The following is a 20,266-nucleotide window of genomic DNA, read 5'->3' on the forward strand; positions in this document are numbered from 1 at the left end:
ACGTTGAAGAAAAAAATCGTCTGGAATCTCAGACGCAGCCAAACCATAAATTAAGAATGAACTGTCAAGTACTTTTAGGTACAAAAAGTGTAGGAAAATTTACGAACAGCAATTACTTTAAAGAGCTCTTATAAAATGTAGTTCAAGAAAAGCGGACACAAACAGGGCAGATGGACATGAACAGGACAGATGGACACAAGAAACAAGCTACCACCAGAGGTGCTAATACTCATTTCCTCATTAAAATGTAGTGCTTGAGGATTTTAAACCGTGAAAACAAACTCTAAAAGATAACAGGATAGGTAAGGGGAAGGTTTAGTGAGTGCTAAGTGTGCTCACAACTTTGGTACAGTTGAAGAAAACTACACTGAATTAACTCTAGATTCAATTGGCAAAATTTAGGGATTTAAAAATACAAATAAAATCTATAGCGTTCAAAACTCAGGAAAAACAGAAAACAACAAAAATGTCTAGCAGAAAGTGGACATATAAGAAATAAAGAGAACAAAAACAGAAATGTCTACAAAATTGCAGAAATTAGCCCAGTATATGAGTAATCACAATAAGTATAATGAATTAAAACCATCTGTTATACGCAGATTATCAAAATGAACACAAAACTAAAATTTTTGCAAATGTGGCTTATAAGACACAGACCAAAACCAAAGCTGAATGAAAATACAGGGACAGAAAAATATGAGATATATAAACATACCTACTCACACATAGTCCCCAGCTGTATGCAGCAGAGATATAACTGGCCAACACAGAGGAGAATAGAAAAGAAAAACCTAAAGCATTAATAAACATGCCATGAAAATTCAATGTACGGAAACTTAACTGTATACGAGAATGAACAACCAGACGTTTTTACCTCAGTTACAGATGCTCAGGACTACCAATAGTAAGTATTTTAATGAAGTAAACTTAGCTGTTAGGTGGTATTCACTGAACACCTAAAAGGTCCCTACCTCATCTAGCTCCAATGGGAAGCTTCTGGTCACCAAATATTTACTGAAAAACGTGTTTGTCCACTGAGGATGCTGCAGTGAGAAATGAGCAGGTTGGTTTGTTTGTTTGAACTTCTGACCTCAAGAAGCTCCCTGTACACCTAGTGACAAGTCAACTGGAGAAGGTGGCAGGGCAGGAAGTCAGAATGCTCTGGGACTAGTCGGGAGTGGCATCTAGCTCAGTTTCTGGAAGGGAAGAGAAGCTTCCTAGAGCAAGAGGCCAGCTCCTCAGCCTGAAGGAGCCTGAACGAGTGACCAGGGGGAAGGGGCAGCCAGCCAGGAAAAGGTGCACACCCAGAGCCCCGTGGAGAGCACGGCACCCCAGGCACCCCAGGCACCCCAGGCACCCGGCAAATAGAACAAGGGGGCATGTGGAGACCAGACTGGAGGCAGACAGGAGCAGCCCAAAGAGACCTGTGCATGGCGGCAGGGAGAGCGGCTGCCCCCCCACCCCCCACCCGTGCATCTCTCTTTTTTAATCACAGATGCTTTAAAAGTCAGAGGTGCTCTACTTCCCGAGGGTGCCCACCCCAGTGTTTCTGCCTGGAGCAGGCAACTTTTCAAATGCTTCCTGGATGCACAGACAGTAAACTCTGGCCATAAGGAAAAATAAGATAATGTTGTACTAGTTCACTCTCATTTAAACTCCAACAACTTTTAAAGAACCATGTACAAATTTACTTCGGCATGTCAGTTTCTCAGTCACCAGCTGACTCACTTCTTCTGTTTCTGAATTTCTTTGCTAACTTGAAAAGAATCACAAACTGCCTCAGAAAATGCTTCACTACTGCTGACACTTTCTCCCAGTTACTAGTCACACGCTTCTTCATAATAGAATTTATTTTGTGTTTTCTACCCCATCTCATTCCCCAAGTCTCAGGCCAGTGCTCCTCCACTTAACTTTAGACATAAGGAAAACACTGCAGTCACTTCCGAAATCATTGGTTCCTCACAAGGAAGCTACTAAACTGTCCTTTACATTTACTTGGTTATGACATTAGATTGGCAGCCAGTTTGTAACATCTGAAAAGAACATTGCTTCCTTTCTTTCTTTTTACAGCCACATCTCTCTCTATTAACATAACAGACTGCCAGCAATACGCAATCCGAGCACGCTGAAAGCTGAGGGAGCATGTGATCCACAGAGCAGGACATAGAAAACCCAGTCAGTTGTTGAACCACAGAGGAGTTTAAAACAGAATTATTACTTGAGGAAGCACTGCCTGTAATGATCACGAGCCTGAAACTCTAGCAACAGTCACTGTGTGTGCATGCAGGACACTTGAGACTGAGTAATGAGTCCCAGAGATCCAAACCCAGGGCTCCAGTACTGATTAGAATCGCGCTGCCTGCCACAGCAGTAACGAGGAGCCTCTGCCATCCCAGACACAAGTCATCTCCACCAAGTTACTCATCTCTTCACCTTTCAAGAAGATTTTGAATGTGTGGCTATTGGGGGGGGGGGACACAGACCCAGAAGTTTAATGTTAACACTTCACATACACCTTTAAGTTACATTTTGCAACATTTCCTATTAAAAATAAAGTTGCAGATATATTTTCTAGCTAATACGCCATTAATAATTAAGCAGCAGCCTCCCTCCTTATTCCATAGTCTGTCATTTAAACATATCATCAGCAAACATTCATGTATAGGGCACACACACAAGAATGAAGGCACTAAGAAAGCACCAGCTACAACCAAGGGTTCAGTTCCACCCGGCAGTTTATGTTCTATTGGTCACTCTTGGCTGAGGCTCACAGACGGGTTCTCAGCACCACGTGGCTGGCTGCAGAAGATGGCAGCTCCTCTGCTTCCTGTACATTTCCTTCCGGTCCATGTCAGTGTTGGAGGTGGAGCGGGCCCGGAACGAGAGTGCGGGCCCCAGGAGGGGCCAGAGCAGAGGCCCGCCCGGGAGCCGCTCCCCGGCACCGAAGCCAGCAGCATCATCCTGGTCCTTTGTCCGGATGGGCAGCTGACAGAACTGAGGATGAGGTCCACAGAGACGTCCCTCTCTCTTAAATATGTCTTAAACACAGTTAACGGTGATGTTTATTTATTAACAAGCACAATCCCCTGCCTCCTACAAAACAATTTTGCTCTGTCAAAAATGAAGACTAGACACCCGTTTCAAATATGTGTGCAGAGGACAGCTGCCTGTTCTCCGTACAGCCGGTAAGTCAGATCTGTACGTGCTTCTTCTGTAAGAAGATCAAGGAGAATGTGCTCTTTAGTGCTACAGTGACTCATGGCGACCACCAGGCTGATAAAAGAAGCCAATTCAAAGCCCATTTTCTCCTATGTTCTAAAAGAAATGTTGAGAAAAGGCAAACGTTTAAAAACAGGACAATCAGGTTGGCAAGAACTGGGGCTAGGTGTCTTTGGAGTGAGTGATGCTCTACAACTGAACTGTGGTGACAGTCACATCATCCGTACCTTTATGGAATTGTGTGCCGAAAATCGATGGCTGTTACGGTAATGTAAACTATTTCCTTGATAAAACTGTCAAAATAGTGCTGAACTGAACAAGGGTTATTGTGGAATCCCCTTTTCAAATTTTCTTCTTTAGCATCACAAAAATAAGCCAAGGCCTCTGCTACAGTACAATCCACTCTGATGACTCCAGCTTCCTTCAGACACAGCATCCTTCAGAACCACTGCTTCTGAGTTTTAACCAGGAACATGACACTAGTTACAGATCATCTCCGACTTACACAACAGTGGCGTAACACAGTCACAGGAGGTAAGGAAGGGTATGAGAGTGAATTCGGAAGAATCATATTCCTCACTCATTGCCTCTGCCTGTGCCATCCAGGCAGGGCCCTGATCTTTGCACCATTATCTGAATTTGGTTTTGTTCTACAGAGGTTCACGTCAGAGCAGAAAACAGACTTTTACACAAAGTGGGAAACAAGAATCTTTAAAATACACTTGATCTTTCAACCGAGGAAAAATAAACTATGCTCACTTAACACACACACACACACACACACACACACACACACACACAAAAAAAAAAAAAAAACACCGAAACATACCCCACATAGAAAACTTTCAATAAGGAAACTTCCAATACAGCTCAACTCATCTTTCAATAGACTGGAAACGTAGATACAGACTAACATTTTCAAAGCACCTTCTCTAATTATATGGTATTTTTATTCCATTCTTTGACTGAAATGAAATGTTATAATACAAAATACAAAACTATTCTGACTCACTCATTCAAAAGATAGAACTAACTTATATGTTCTTATTTTACTTTTCTGTAACTTAGAAAATGGAATGAAGATGAGTTCTGCTAGAATTCTGAAGCCAAGATTTCATTCCGGTAACTCACCCCCAGAGTGGACAGCACAGTGGATAGACGTGAGTGACTCTTGGGGCAGGATTCATCTTGCTGCGCCCTCTAGCTTCTAACACACATGTACTCATTCATAGCAGCACTGTCAGACATGACTGGAATCACAAAGTCTCAGACTTTTAGAAACCCTCAAAGCTTATGAAGATCACATTCTGTGTACAGGGTATCAGATCATTATCTAGTCTTTCCTTGCAATTTCAACCTTCTTACATGTTTTAAATTCTAAAATAATTGTTTAAATCATAGTGACTATCATCAATAAAGATCTCACTATCAAACAAAACAGTGAATAAAAACCATCTGTCAGAATATAAATTTGTTTTCAACACAAAATGAATTAACTAAGCTATTATAGATGTGTTTCTCTCAGCACACTGGGTCATAGTGGCAACAATCTCTAAAGGATTCCTGAATTACCAAGAAACAAGGATTAAGAATGATCTCAATTACTTCCAATATATTACTAAACACTCCCCTCCCCCAAACTGGCTTAACACAGAATTTCTAGAGCGGACAGTAGGGAAATATGCTTCAGAAGATTAAAATACATCACTGCCTGTCATCCATGGATGGAGTGCACTGTTGGAAAAGCGGAGCAGATGGCCGAACTGCACTCATCCTGACTCCTGATCACAATGCCCAGCTCCACTGGGAGGTCCTCATCAGACTGCCAGTGAGCTGCCACACTCACATCTACGGGCCTGTGAATTCTCATGTGTGAAGGAACTTCATCTTTCTGAATCGTTATTTAGGGTTGCCAACCGGCAGTAATGAATACGAAAACAGACAAAGCTCTAAGTCACGAGGGGAAGAAAGCTAAAATAGCCTCCCATGGATCACACTACTTATAAACGTGGAACTTTCTCAGCCACTGATAATTATTTTAAAAGACAGTGGCAGCCATGCAGGGCCAGTTCTCAAAGAGCTTCAGTGAATGAAGCACTGGCTTGGCTTACATGACTCGCCTTTCACTAGTTTCAGCTTCCATCCTCTCCTTTAGCCCCGCTGGATGTGTCTCCTTTTAGCCTTCTCTTCCTAATCTCTACTGCTTTACAGCCTTGTGTGGCATGGAACTCTTGTTCTTCAGTTTACAAGTCCTCTGTTCAGTTAGGACTTATCACACACTCACCCAACCTTCAACGTTATTTTCTAATTTATGGGCAACAGTTTTCATGACTAGAACTTCCATTTGGTCTTTCTCTGCCTGATGTTTTTGCATAGTGTCTCTATTGTCATTTTACATTCCTTCTCTTAGATGTTTAATAAATTCAAATTCACATATTTTGAGCTTAGTAACCCCAACTGGTGGCTAATCGTGGAGCTGTAGCCTTGCTGCTGGCTATGCTTACTGATTTCATTCCTAGATGATTACTTCTGAGTACATCAGTAAGTTTGGAATTGAGTTCTCAGCAAATGGGACTTGACCTTGAAATCCTGCGAGGATTACAAGCTGTGTCCTACCAGGATGGCTTTGGCCAGATAATTCAAAGGTATTAAAAGTTGAGGACCCTTTGCTTGGGCCAGTGAGTTCTCACAAAGTCCCGAGTACTGTAATTTTGAACCCCAAGACCTCACATGGTTAGCCTATGAGAGAAAACTTTCAAGGGAATGGGCATTCTTATTCCACACAGACTGCCAACCCAACAATAACCACGTTGTCACACTGCACTAAACTCTGCCCATATGCTAATGACTCACATTTCTGTCACCAGCCCACACCTTGTGCTCAAACTTCACTTCCTATATAACATGCTGAGCATCCTGCCTTCAACGTCTGACAAGGATCTCAACATCAACCACATCCAAGCCTGAACTTAACCCCGGTTTCCTTCTTCCTACCTCTCGACCAGCTCAAATCTCTGCCCCCTTCTTAGCAGTTCCAGGGCCACAGCTCAGGTCCAAGAGGGCACATGGTTCCACATTCTGTTTCCTGCTCTGGGTAGACTCTTGGGAACTTCTCACTTTTTCTTAAGTCCATTTATTCTAAAGGGACTAGCTCATCTGTAAAGCCTTCCAGTTACATTCCAGGCTTTGGGCTCTACCCAAGTGCTCACAAATTAACTGCTTACAGCAGCTGCCCAAACTACTCAGAACCAGGAAAGAAAACATACTAACACACAAACATATTCCCCACAAGGGAAAAGAGCTAAGAAATGCTACCAGTCAAATGTAGTATCCAAGACCTGTCCGCCATAATATACTATATCCCTACTGACATTCCAGCCTGATCTATATGACCAAACTTCTGCTATGAGGCCCATTCTGTCATGCATCTTCTTGCCTTTCCCTAGCACCCAGGTCTTTTCAAAGAAAGGCAGTCCTGTCCTAAACCACCAAGCTCATTTGGCAAGCTCATTTCTGGCGTGAACCGCATATGAACCATTGTTGCTTCAAAAGTTCCAGCATTTCAACTTTGTGAAACACAATTCTCCCGCACCCTTTCACTTTCATTTTTAATGAGTCTCATATGTGTTATGGGAGTTCTCTTATGCTTTTTCCTTTGGGAAACTTTGCATAGACTTTGAAGGATGAAAATGTATAAAATGGCAGCTTCTTTAAACAAAATAATTCTTTGTAAAAAGTCCTTGCCACCATGGAAACCATATAGTATGATATCCCTGCCTACTCTATTAGCCAACATCAAGCTGCTAGAAAATTTATATAAGTAAGATGCTTGATAAATAAGGTGTATTTGATAATCAAGATTTATAAATTCCTAAGGTCTACTCTGGTTCATAAGTAATATTTGTCTGGCTTCATCTTTGCTCACTTTAAGCTTTAGCTATATAGATAAACTAAGTCATACTCCCCCCCCCCCCATGCAATATTCTAAAATGGAGTGTCTGGTTCCCAGAGAAAGTCTTTTTCCCAAAGTCAGGCATGTAGACAAAAGTCTCCTTCCCCCAGGGGCTTGAAGTGGGTTCCTGCTTGCTAAAAAGGGAGTCATCCTTATCTCTGGCAAGAGGAATTTGTGGCCCTTCCATTACCATAAAACTGGTGCCTATTAGCTTGTCAAGGTCAATGCAGCTTCCTCAATCCCAGACCTCAAGCCACACCCAGCTGACATGCCCTCTTCCTCCCTCTTAATCCTTTGTGCAAGGATAGGACATAAAAGGTGTAGCCTTTTTTTCAGGGAACAGGCAGCCATCCCGATTCTCTCTCAGAGCCTGTCAGTCTCCTCCTTGCCCTCTCGGCCTCCACACCTCTTCTCTGGGACCTGAATTCTGCTGGACTCGGGCATACCTCTCAACTAAACATCTGCCCACTCTCTTCCCGGTCTCCACACTTGTCATCAGTGGCAGAGGTGACATTCCGAATGCTAGAGCTCCGGGAGTCAGAACATAACTGCTGGAGATGGAATCCATGTCCACGCCCTTAACGCTGCTGAATATACTATTCAATGAACACTAGATTGGACCGTTTCACAGCAGTGTTTGCTTTAAGGACATCTGCATCACATGGGGACACCCTCAAAGTCCTTGCCAGAGCTAGCCACTTGCTCTTCCCTCCTCTGTCCTTGCTTGACCAGCCCTCAAGACAAACAGTAGGGCGAGTGCACGGGTTGCCTACCATTTCTCTGTATATCTAGTGATTTGGGATACAGACTAAAGATCCGTCTTCTTTCCTTCAAATGTTGGAGCATGAATACGGAGGAGGGGAGGAGAGATAGACAGCGTGTACTAAGACACTGGCAGTGGCCCATATCTGGAGGGGTTACTCTTCCTACCGATGACCAAAAGATGGAAAAAGGAAAAGCAGAGTCCAGAAAGCAGAGGGTCTTTCCCAGCTTCCTTCACACCCACCAATGGTACTTTCTTCCTTGTCTAAGAGCCACAGCACACTCACCTCATTGGCCTGGAAATCCAGTCTTTTTTCCTAAGCACCATGCTAGACACTTGAGATCTAGAAAAATGGCTACTACACACAGTAGATGAGCACAACTTTAAAGACAGTTTTGTATCAAGTATTCTTAATAACTTAGTAACATCAACAATCAAACTCATCTGCTGCTTTAAAGAGCTAAAGAGTGGCTTCTCACTTTAGCATATATTCCCAAGGTACTAAGTACACTTCTAAAATATATACGTTATTACAAATTTTCAAACACACACAAAAGCAGTAAGGAAAGTTCACGAAGTCACATCATCAAGAGGCTGGTTTTACCTGTCCCTGTCCCTAACCTCAGAGCTCCCACTAGTATCATTTCAAAGCTAATCAGACATAGCATCATTTTATACACAATTGTTTCAAGTCCTAGCTCCTGGAGATAACTACAGCACTGTTAAATTTCCAGAGACCAGTTCTTTCATAGCAATGAAAACCCAGCCAGCTTTCAAATGTGTCTTTTGGTTGCTTGTATCATAATGAAATAAGGTCTGCACATAGCCTTAGCCTCTTATGTCTTTCATGGTGTAGTTCAGCCTCTCTACATGCCACACTTGAAATGTATGTGTGTACCTTCTCAGGTCTTTGATGGGATTGAAGACTTAATAGTTAGAGTTACAATCTTCTATCTTAGCTAGAACATATTAAGTGTTAGATTCAGGTTCTTCAGGATAGGACACCTTTTGGAATGATCTTTGTAATGTGCCATTTACCTATGCTCCAGACTTCTCTGGATCTTAGTATGTGTCTATTGTTGGATATTGTTCGTGTTGGTTGTGGTTCTATCTTGTCTAGGTCATTATCCCTTATTCCTCCTGGACAATATTTGATCATCATTCCTATTGTATATAGTTTTGTATTAGGTTAGAACCTTCTATTTAGACAAAAGGGGGAGATGTAGTGGGTAGCTGTTCCAGCTTTGACCTTGAAGTACTACCCCCAGTGAGGCTTCAGGTAACTGTCACACCTACAAGGCGGGGCCAAGAGAGGAGCCCTTAAGACACAAGATCTGGATGCGCAGCTCTCTTGGTTCCTGGACCCTGGAGGCTGGAGGTAGACCGAGCAGAGTTCTCCAGAGAACACCGCTGGACTGCGCTACGTCTTGCCTAGACCCTGTAACCTATCCCTTCACTTGTATGTTACTCCACAAAATAAACTTCCCTTTTAACTACCTAGAGTTGCCTTAATACTTCCACCACCATATGTGTTTAAGAAACTGGCCTATAGCATTCCCTAGTCTGTGACTTGTTGATCACTCCTCATGGTGTCATGAAACAAGTTCTACTTCTCATTGGCATCCTGAACATGGCAGGTTTAGATTAAGCACACTCAGTTCACTTTTCTGGCAGGACTTCTTCATGCCAGGTGGGGTATATTAACACCAGAAAGCACAGACTACCTGGCTGCCTTTCTTGTCCTGATGCTAGCAAAGACCACAATCACTAGCTACATCTATTATTTCACAACAGACTCTAAAAGTGACACACTGACATTACGATGACTTTTTTAACAGCTAAGGTACGCCAACAATGAGACATTTCTCCTTATCAATTATGTGTTACCTTCAGCTACAGTTTGGAGGAAAGATGGGAAGGGATAGTTAAGTCTTTCCATTTATTGTTATTTTTATTTTTATTTTTATTTTTTTTTAATTTTTTTTCCCCTGGAGCTGAGGACCGAACCCAGGGCCTTGTGCTTGCTAGGCAAGTGCTCTACCACTGAGCTAAATCCCCAAGCCCTATTATTAGTTTTAAAATGAGTTAACTTCCTAGAATCCTCTGAAGTTTTTAAATTACTATTTGGTTTTAGTATTACTGAGAACTTAGGGTTCAAATATACTTAGTGTACACTCACAGTTCATCTTCTTTATTGATCTTTAAACTACCCCACCTTTGGCTCCTGAAGTCTATAAAATGCCCTCTTTGACTGACAGGGTATTCTAGGTTCACAGGCATACTTCCTGCTCTTGCAGTGGCCACGCACAACAGAGCTTCACTCACTTCAGTGGGCCTGGGACTTGAGAAACTAAAGCGTAGTACTCAGGACTTCTAGGTTGGTCCTTGTTTCTACACATTTCCAGGAAAGGCCTTGAAAATTACTGTCCCTGGGTCTTTCTTTAACCTCTGCTACTGTTCATCTGTTTTGTCTGTGACCCACACCAAAGTCCAGGTTCCCAGATTCACGACCCCTTTGATTTATTCTGTAAAACACATATATAAGCCTGACATTCACACCACCAATCTAACCATCACACTGTGACTACTCATCCTCAGGACTGCTTTTGGAGTTCCTATAGCTAGTTTAGTGGGTATTTACTGACATTTAAACTAGCCCTACCTGTAACCAGATATACAAATAGGTTCACCTGTTTCAATTTGACTGAACATTAGGGCTCTTCCACATTTTAATTTGGTTTAAGATCATGTAAAATACATATATTTCCAAGTCACGGGGGAAAAGAAAGCTCTATTCGGAGACATCTGGCTTTCAGCCTTTCTGTCTCCCCCACCTCCCTGTCCTCTCCACCACAACCGCTTGTTATTTTCACGCCTTTCTCTTACCCTTTCCTGGGTGCTGAACCAGGGCCTGCCTCTCACCGGCTGGGCAGTGCTCACCACCGACCCTACCCACAGTCCTTGGCTGCGGGAGCTTGGGCACCGCCCTCCCTCTTTTTGATGACTCACACGGCCCTCATCTCTACCCTGCTACCACCACTCACCATCACTCCACAACATTAAAAGGAGGTGTCGTTCACTTCTTTATACAGATACAGACATTGTAGAAGTTAACCAACAGCTCTCATCCTGACCACCACTTGGGCTGCCTCCATCCTGTTATTGTCCACGGACCTGTAACACAGCCTCACATGTGGTATGTTTTGTCTTATTTTACCAGTGTAACACCTAGATAAGTCCCTGGAGTCAGAGTGGCTGGGTCAAAGAGGAACGTAAACGTAATCTTTCTAGACATTGTAGATTCTCGGCATTTAGACTATTTTTTGCACTCTGAGTATCTGAGAACACCCACCTCCACCATCCCATCCACAGATCAAATGTCAAAGATCTACATTTCTGTTTCTAACAGTGAAACATGATATTTCAGTAGCACTTATTTGCTTACTTTACCAGTACACAGATTAAACATCTTTTGATCCACATTTAAGAGCAATTTGGAATCTTTCCTGTAATCCACCTGTTCATTTATTGAATTTTTAGGGGTATTCATACTTCATGATACAAGCTGCAAAAATCCTTTTTTTCAATTTGTCACTAGACTCTTTTTATTTGGCTTACCATGTTTTCTGTTATACAAACACATTATTATCATTATTATTATTATTGTTTTGTTTTATGTGTATGAATGTTTTGTCTGAACATATGCAAGTGTACCACTTGTGTTCCTGGTGACCATGGAGGCCAGAAGAAAGTACTGGATCCCCTGGAACTGGAGTTACAGACAGTTGTGAGCTGCCATGTGGGTGCTGGGGCTCAAACCTGAGTTCTTCCCCTGGAAGAAGAGCCAGTGCTCTTAACTGCTAAACATTTTCTCAAGCCCTACCAAAAAACCATTTTTTTTTTCCAGCAAATTTGACCCTTGCTCCCATTCTTGCCTATGGATTCTGAGAGGCCGGAAATTCACAACACTACCAGCTATAGAGGAATCTATCAAGCTTTTTCCTAGTACTTGCAACAAATGTCTTTATTTTTACATGGTATCTGACTTATAGGTAATTTAGTCTTGACACAACACAAATGAATCTAATATTGTGTGCTTTTCAAACTCAAAACATCTCTGAGTATTTACTGCCCCACTTTCTACTCGGCTCCACCCGTCTGTTTTGAAGCACCTATCACAGTTTTAGTTACAGAGCCTTAGGGCCCAGGGATTAGCAAACCACACTCCTCCACTGTTGCCCCTGTCTAAGAGTTTTCCTTATCTTCTTATTCATTTGTTCTTTCTAATGAAAGCACTTTCCAACTTCCTCGTTACAGGAAAACATGCAGACACATAAAAGTATAATAAGCTTATAAATTAAGCAGAATGATAACAATTTTGAAATTAAAAAGCCATGAAAAGGACTACACGTTGAAAGGGAAAGCCTTGAAACATTCACCATTATGTGAAAGTGAAAAGACACGGTTTAACCCAGAAAACTCTGATACACCAATATGGGAAGGTTTTATTTACATAAATTTACACCAACCAGCAAAGAAACACGTCTTCTTCCTTTATATCATGAATTACATCAAAACATGGCGCAATGGGAACAACAGGATCAAATAAGCAAGCTGGGAAGACATTAGGAACATGTTGCTCACCTTCTTTTTTCAGCCATTTCACAATGTTTCCTTGTTCCATTGTAGGAGACAACGATGGCATTAGGATCTTAATAGGATCCGCTGAAATTGAAAACAGAAAAGATTAACGAAAGTACGCACATGCACACACACACACACACACACACACACACACACACACACACACACAAATGTACCTCACAGTCTACTGAAAAGTAACTATGGGGAAAAAAAAACCTTAGGTTTGTTTAATAAATACTTAAATATTTAGAATACGTTCAGCTCCTTTTTCATGACCAAAAGACATGAAACAAAATCAAGACAGGGTTCTAAGGTCCTACAAAATAATAATCGAGACCAGACATTAAGAACACGGTTGTTTTAATTTCTTCTACTCCTATGCTATTCAATCTGCAACTGCTGTTGCCAGCAGGAATGAGCAGGAACATTGGCCTTGTCAAGAGTGATTGGGCAGGAAAGCCTAAGCAGACCTCAGATCCCAACAGGTGATCTAAAAATGCACCCTTGACCCATGAGATCCCTCAGGAAAGCACAGCTAAGGAACTACTTTCTCCTTAGGCATCTAAAGGAGACACTACATCACCCAGTACCCTTCCCAGAAGTCTTCATTGTTTAGACCTCATTGGAAGAGCATGTGACTTTTACAGTACAACTTATATGAAAGTTATTCCAGTAGAATGCCAGAGCAACACATGTCTCCCACAGAATGTCTTCCTTCCTTCCTCCCTTCCTTCCTTTCACCTTCAAGACAGGGTTTCTCCACATAAGAAATAGCCCTGGTTGTCTTGGAACTCACTCACTCTGTAGATCGGGCTGGCCTCAAACTCAGAAGAGTTCTGTCTCTGCCTCCTGAGTGCTGGGATTAAAGGCGTGCACCACCACCACCCGGGGAACATTCCCTTTTTCAATGAGAGGACTGCAGCTCATAGTAAGAGTTTAGTCTTCCTGCCTAACTCAAGGCTGGCCCCTACTATGCTATGGCACTTTGTGTCACTGTGTCCCTTAATGCCCCTTAAATGCAACTCATCATTTAACCACTAGTAGTGGTTATCTAGTCACCAAGGTAGTAGTACCACCAAGTGGTGGTCTAGTCACCAAGAAATCAACCATAGCAAACCAGACCTATCAACTCCACATGAGCACTCTTCCTAAGTCTAACAAAAACCCTAATACACCTTTACCTTGGGCATGAAGAACTGCGGCATTAAGGAAGCACTTTTAGAACTGATAAGGAGTGTTTCCAATGCAGCAGAGAGCAGCTAATCTCAAGTGTATTAGGATGGATATAAATATTGGCTGGAGAGCGAGCTGAGTGGTTAAAAGAACTTGTTGTTCTCCCAGAGGACTTGGGTTTGAATCCCAGAACCCACATGACAGCTTATAACCATCTGTAACTCTATCTCATTCCAGGATTTGATGACCTACCTCTTCTGGTCTCGTGGCTCCAGGCATACATGTGGGTACACGGACATACATGCAGTAGTAATAATAATAATAATAATAATAAATATGAAGGGGGGAAACAGATTCAATGTGTCTCCTAACTCTAAATTTATTATTAAAGCATTGTTACTTGAAAAGAACTTAGAGAACATATATCATTCAACTCCTATCTACTCTGGCTTTCATTCACTATCACCAGTAATTTCATTTAATTCCCAACTGAACCCTAGTTGAGATGGAAATTATAGCTACAAAACAGCTCTAAACGTCTTTTTCTTAGTAAAGCAAGCCTTTGCGCACTAAAAACGGCACATTAGGATTCTAGATAGGCAGAAGTAATGCAAAGGCCTATGTACCACCTCAATATCTTAAGAGACCACCAAAGTCTGAAATCAACTGGAAGTAGGAGTCTATTTAGAGAACACACACACACACACACACACACACACACACACGCGCGCGCGCATGTGTGTGAATGCTAACCTACAGAAGTATTAGTAATGCCAAGTCTAATTCCAAATTGTAATGACTGTATACTCGTAGTTATGAAAATTTCAACAAGTGTTCAAAACTTAATCCATGAAACACATTTTGAAGTATAATCACAGACTATGCTGAGTGTTGATTACCTTTTCCACAGCTTGCTAAACAAATGAAGACATCTGCCTAAAGAATGTTTATCAAGCTCAACTCTCAATATTCATTTTTTAAACGTGCTTGGAAAATAGGAAGGCAAAAGCACCCTTACTTCTAAAGGGCACCATGGTGAGAAGCAAGCGTCTCTACAAAGCATAGCTTCAAAACAAAGTCCCAATACATTGCTCTTATTCAAAAGGTCAAGCCTGGCATAGGGGAGCAGGATGTCATGGTCATACATATATTAATCTGCCCAACAGAGTTCCACTTCAGAGAGGTGAAAAAAGGACAGTGCTCTCACAATCGGATCCCAATTTATGACAAATATTAAATCAGTTTTCTCCAAACAGACTCTCCAGCATTTTCACACTTGGTTCAGATGCCATGATATGATCAACTGTATTATTATCTCCTACGGTAATCTTTCACCCAAGAGACCTTCACATTCCCATTACTCCTGACATTAGAGACTATATTCTGAAATGTCTGCATTTATTAAGCATTATTTTCCAAAGTACAACATCAAGAACTGCAAAATTTTCTTTTAAAAGTAAAAAGAAAACAACCCTAACCATTCTTCACATAGTCCCCTTAAGGGGGACCTGGAAGTGCTTCTCTGAATAATGATAATAAAATGTAAAACTCCTGCAGCAGATCACTATCCTCCTCTGGGAAGTGACCAGTAGCAAACAGAGGTATCTGGATGTTGCCATCATTCAGTGCTGTCTCCTGACTGATGGTGCTGGCTCACTACAGACGTGCCAAACACTCCGATTCGAACCAGTCTGTCTGCAGACTTTGCTGCTAGAAAGGCCATTTTAAACCATTCACACGAATTTATTAACAAGAATGCATGTTTCATCCCAACAGATTCTCTTTGGATTGGCACATTATATACATCTTTCACAAACGTTTTTTGTTTTTTTTTGTTTTTTTTCTTTTTCTGATGGGGAAAGTAAGTACATAATAATAAACCAGGCTTTGGTGGTATCAGGCCTCCACGTAACCACTATCTATCTCCCTTTGTGCCTGCTGTCAGCACTATAAAAATAGTGCATGCTTCTTCAGCTCCCTGGAGTGGGATTAACCTGCACCTATGCTACTCCATTTTCAAATACTCATTAGACAGGATGTACGGCCCCCTTCTTCATTCCAGGAACCAGTACATTTCACTGCTCCTGTCTACGGACTGTTTCCTACTAATATCAACGTGTCTAACTCTCAGTGAGAAGAGAGGAAATACGAAGATAGAGGAAGTCAGGTTTGTGCTCAACTGGTTATACCCGTTTATTTAAAATAATACCTAAACATATGTAATATTTTGCTAGAATTTAACCTTTTGTAGCAGTTCAACACTTGTTCCTTTTTATAAACCAGTTAGACTATTTCTAACTGGTTGGCAAGTGAGCCAATATACAAAGCTATAAAACACTAAAAACATTAAGATGACTACATTGTTGTATGTTTGCTGCAAGCCCCAGGAAAACGTAATGGAATTCAGCTACTATCACAAAAGCTACTACGTGGAAAAGTCAAGGACTTCTCCAAAAGTCAAGTCATGGCTTAAGAAGTCTTGGTGATATTTTAGCGTGTGTGTGTGTGTGTGTGTGTGTGTGTGTGTGTGTGTGTGTGTGTTAGCTGGTTTCTAAAATGATTTTCTTGTGTGCTTTCAAGAACTCCTAACAGTGTATTTATCTAAAATGCCTATCAAGCATCCAAGGCCAAACAAAACAACACCTGTCTCCTAGGTCAGGCAGATAGCTTTATTTCTTGTGAAATTTAAGGTGAGACCCTTCTTTCTTATACAACCTTACTAACAGACCCCTAACTTCTTACCTAACCACTTCTCAGAATGTAGGCTGAGCACATAGATCCCCTTTTTGATATACAAACCGGTCATTAGCACTCAGTTGACCTCTCCCATTTTGGGTTGTAAGAAAGCCTGGTGGTCACTGCCTGAGGAAAATTCTTACCTGCCTTTATGACCCTGTAGAATTCAATCCTGGTGACCTTGCTTGGCCAGATGATTGCTATGGCTTGGGTTTATAACTGGATTCCTGAGAGACTTGGGGAGAACTGAGAGAGTCTGAGAACTGAGCGGGAGGATTTTGACTAGAGAACTTGAGGACAAGACAGAGAAAAGAGAACAGAAGAACTTGATGGGTAAGAACTGGAGAGGAACAAACTAGATGGGAAAGAACTAGATTGAAGGGCTAAAAGAGAGTACTAAAGGAACAAGATGGAAGGTGAGGAAGAGCCAGATGGGGAAGAACAAGATGAGAAAGGAGGAGATAGGAGAGGAGCTAAGATGGGAAGGAACTAGATGGATGAGAACCTAGATGGGGCAGAACTAAGATGAGAGAATTAAGATAGAATTTAGAGGGAATAGCAGATAAATATAGAGAGAATTAAACAGAAAGGAACTAGGTTTGAGTACAGAACTGAAGGTATGTACATAGGATTTTATCCCAGAGGAATAAAGTAGATGGACAAAAAGCTTGGTGTATCTACATTTATTCCTGCCCCGAGTGCCTGAAGGAGCTGTAGCTGTAATAGAATTTTGTCTTAGGGGGATAAAGTTAACAGACGTAAGAGCATAGTGTACAAAGAATTTTCCCCTCAGATATCCCATGCCGGACATGGCGAAATCCCCACAACCCCTGGGTATTCTATATATGTTTCTAGTGTTTTATTTTGAAACACTAACTTTTAAAAGTAAATGTCTCACAAACTATTAAACTATTTTACTGTCTGTCTCATAAGAACCACACAATAAATGACAATCATTTGGAATGCTGTTGCTTGATGTACAATATGAGCTGTACAAACAATTTATCACCAAATTGAAGCAATTTCTTTAGTTCTTCGAATCTGTTCTGCTGTTTCCTTCAGCAAAATTCTGACTTTAATTTTAAATGTGGCATAATAATCTGATTCTAATTTATTTTTTCTAATGTATATTTTTATCCTGGCAACAAAATTGGAATTTCAGCAAAATCAATTATATTGAAGACTTAAATTAATGATATATACAGGAATTCTAAAAGGTCACTGGATTAAGAGAGAAACTAATATAACAAACTTGTAAAATACAAATTGCTTTGTGGTATTTTTGAAGCAGATCTATGATGCTCCATTACAATAATGAAGTAATTAAGGACATTGGGCAGTTTACATATGGTCCAGCCAAGTGGCACACTCCAGCCCATTTATTGGACTGTTACCTAAGCACACAAAAACCATGAAATGAATAGACAAAGAGCTCACTGATAAAATGCAGCTTCAAAACTGCTGTACAAATAAGGCAATCCTGCCATCTGCAGGCGGAATGAAGTACAGCAGCATGAAGGATGTGATTTAAACCAGCACCGGGAGAACAGAACAGGAAGACTGCAGCAGTGAATTAAGGCAATTCCGGTGTCACTTTAAAATAAATGACTGCTTGCCAGCTTTCTTTGTGCCTCACTATTCTGCTGTGGTGTTGGTAGAACAGACTGAGACATCTACACCCTGTGACAGAAACAAATATACAACAGTATGTAGGGAGACAGCTGCCGCGGGGCTTGCCTGGCATGCTAACAAACATTCCAAAGACCACAGTAATTCATGCTGTCCAGTTGCTATCTATTCTGCACAGAAGCGAGGACTGAAACAAGGTACTCTACACGACAACAGCTACTCAGTTCTAGTCAGTAGTGTTATTACCTTTTAAAATGAGTTTTGGAATATACTTATAGAATTTCATTGCCTCCCCCAAAATTTACCCAACACTGAGGGAAAATGTCCTTGTTTTTGTCATATTGCAAACAGAAACCAATAAGAAAATGGAGAACCATGGAATACAACTTTAGAAGTAGAAAAATAAATAGTTGCCTAAAAATCAACTAAAAGGACCCCACAAAGCTGCATCTTAAGTCAGGGGGCAGTCTGTGACCAGGGAGGAGTTGGGTGCCCACGTGTCTACGCCCAGAGCTAGGTAACTGCCCCATCTCCACTCAACAACAGCACACCAGAGAATCCTTTCTCTAAGAAGGGGCCTTTGGAATTTAGGTAAACCTACCTGGCTTAGGATACACAGAAATGAAAAATTACAGTTAACCAAAACATTACCTGATGTACTTTCATGGAGTCAAAAATTTTTGCAGGACAGCAATTCCTGCAGGAAATGCAAAACCACAGTAACAAGCTGTTAATATATGGGATGGACCATGTCCTCTGGGACACACAGTATGTGTTTAGTACAAGCAGTGTCTATGAAATAAACTGAGAATACAAAATAACTGTACTGAGTAACGAAAAGAGAGGACTCTCCTGAGCAGAAATCATCTACAGACAATGTCTAAAATGCTAAGAGGAGAACGCCAGAAGAGAGTTTAGAGTCAAACCTGTGGCTCTGAGGGAAGAGGACACTGGAGAAGGGGGAGCCATGGGGCAGAGATCTGCTCTAGGGTTACAAGCCTCTATCGGTTAACATAGTGTGTATTACTGTACTAAGTGAAACGTTTTTCTTATTTAACAAGTATATACATATTAATAAATATTTAACTTTTAAAGGCAACAAGAAATAGAGAGTAGGACTAAACTAGCTGGGTCAAATTGCAGCTCATTCACCTGTAAGTTGACTATTCTGTACCCCAGTCTCCCCTTTTGTAAATCACAAAACAGATTTCTATAAAGAAATGAGGTTATACATGTAAAGTCTTTACAATGGGCCCTGGAGAGGACTAAGTCTCAACTATGTATTATTGACAGGCAGCATATTTTTGACAGGCACTTAGAAGATGGATCCCAAAGGTATCCAGAGAGTTGGCTAAGTGTACTGAAATATCCTACAGTACTCCAGAATATCACCATTCCTTCCTGGAGTAATGAGAGATGGAGTCACGGGTGCCTTTTTCACCATCCCCATCATCCAGCCCTATTCTGTCAGCGAAGGGATATTATCTTCTGTATCTGCTCTATTTCATCTCTATGCTAACTGTATCCCTCACTAAAATCACTGACAAATTTACCTTCAATGCTATCATACTACTGGCTCCCAGAGCTAAAAGCCAAATGGTAATGACAGCTACATGACAAACCATAAATGAACAGAGAAACATTACAACAGACACAAAAAATTGTTCATAGTATTACAAGGCACTACTTTAAAAACCTGTACTCCAACAAGCTAGAAAACCTAAAAGATATGGATAAATTTCTAGATTCAGCTAAACCACCAAAATTATACTAAGAAGTCAACAACCTAACAGACCCATAGCAAATGGGGAGATTGACCTAGTAATAAAAAGCTTTCTGGTAAAAACAACAACAACCAGAGCCAGATGGATTCACAGAGGAATTCTACCAGACAGTCAAAGAAGATCTACAGCCAGGCTTTCCTAAACTATTCAAAAACTGAGCAACAGAAAGAGCACACTCAAACCACTATGAAGGCAGTGTCATTCCAATATCAAAATCAGGTAAAGACACAGCAACAAAAAGGAACTATAGGCTAATATCCCTGATGAACAGAGACTCAAAAATGCTTGATAATATACTTGTAAACAGAATACAGACATACATAAAAAACCATCCACCATGGTAAGATTGGCTTTATTCCTAAAATA

At 41.2% G+C, this 20,266-nt stretch overlaps 1 protein-coding gene across 1 annotated transcript in view; it reads right to left on the reverse strand.

Annotated features, from left to right (window-relative positions):
- Pdhx (pyruvate dehydrogenase complex component X) overlaps positions 1-20,266 on the reverse strand; it is a 65,871-nt gene that overhangs the window by 32,507 nt on the left and 13,098 nt on the right. The window contains exon 2 of the mRNA XM_006983631.4: positions 12,579-12,659. Within this exon, the coding sequence (XP_006983693.2) occupies positions 12,579-12,659 (81 nt within the window). The remainder of the gene's footprint in view (positions 1-12,578; positions 12,660-20,266) is intronic.

This window comes from Peromyscus maniculatus, chromosome 4 (assembly GCF_049852395.1).
Source record: "Peromyscus maniculatus bairdii isolate BWxNUB_F1_BW_parent chromosome 4, HU_Pman_BW_mat_3.1, whole genome shotgun sequence".
Lineage (NCBI taxonomy): Eukaryota > Metazoa > Chordata > Mammalia > Rodentia > Cricetidae > Peromyscus > Peromyscus maniculatus.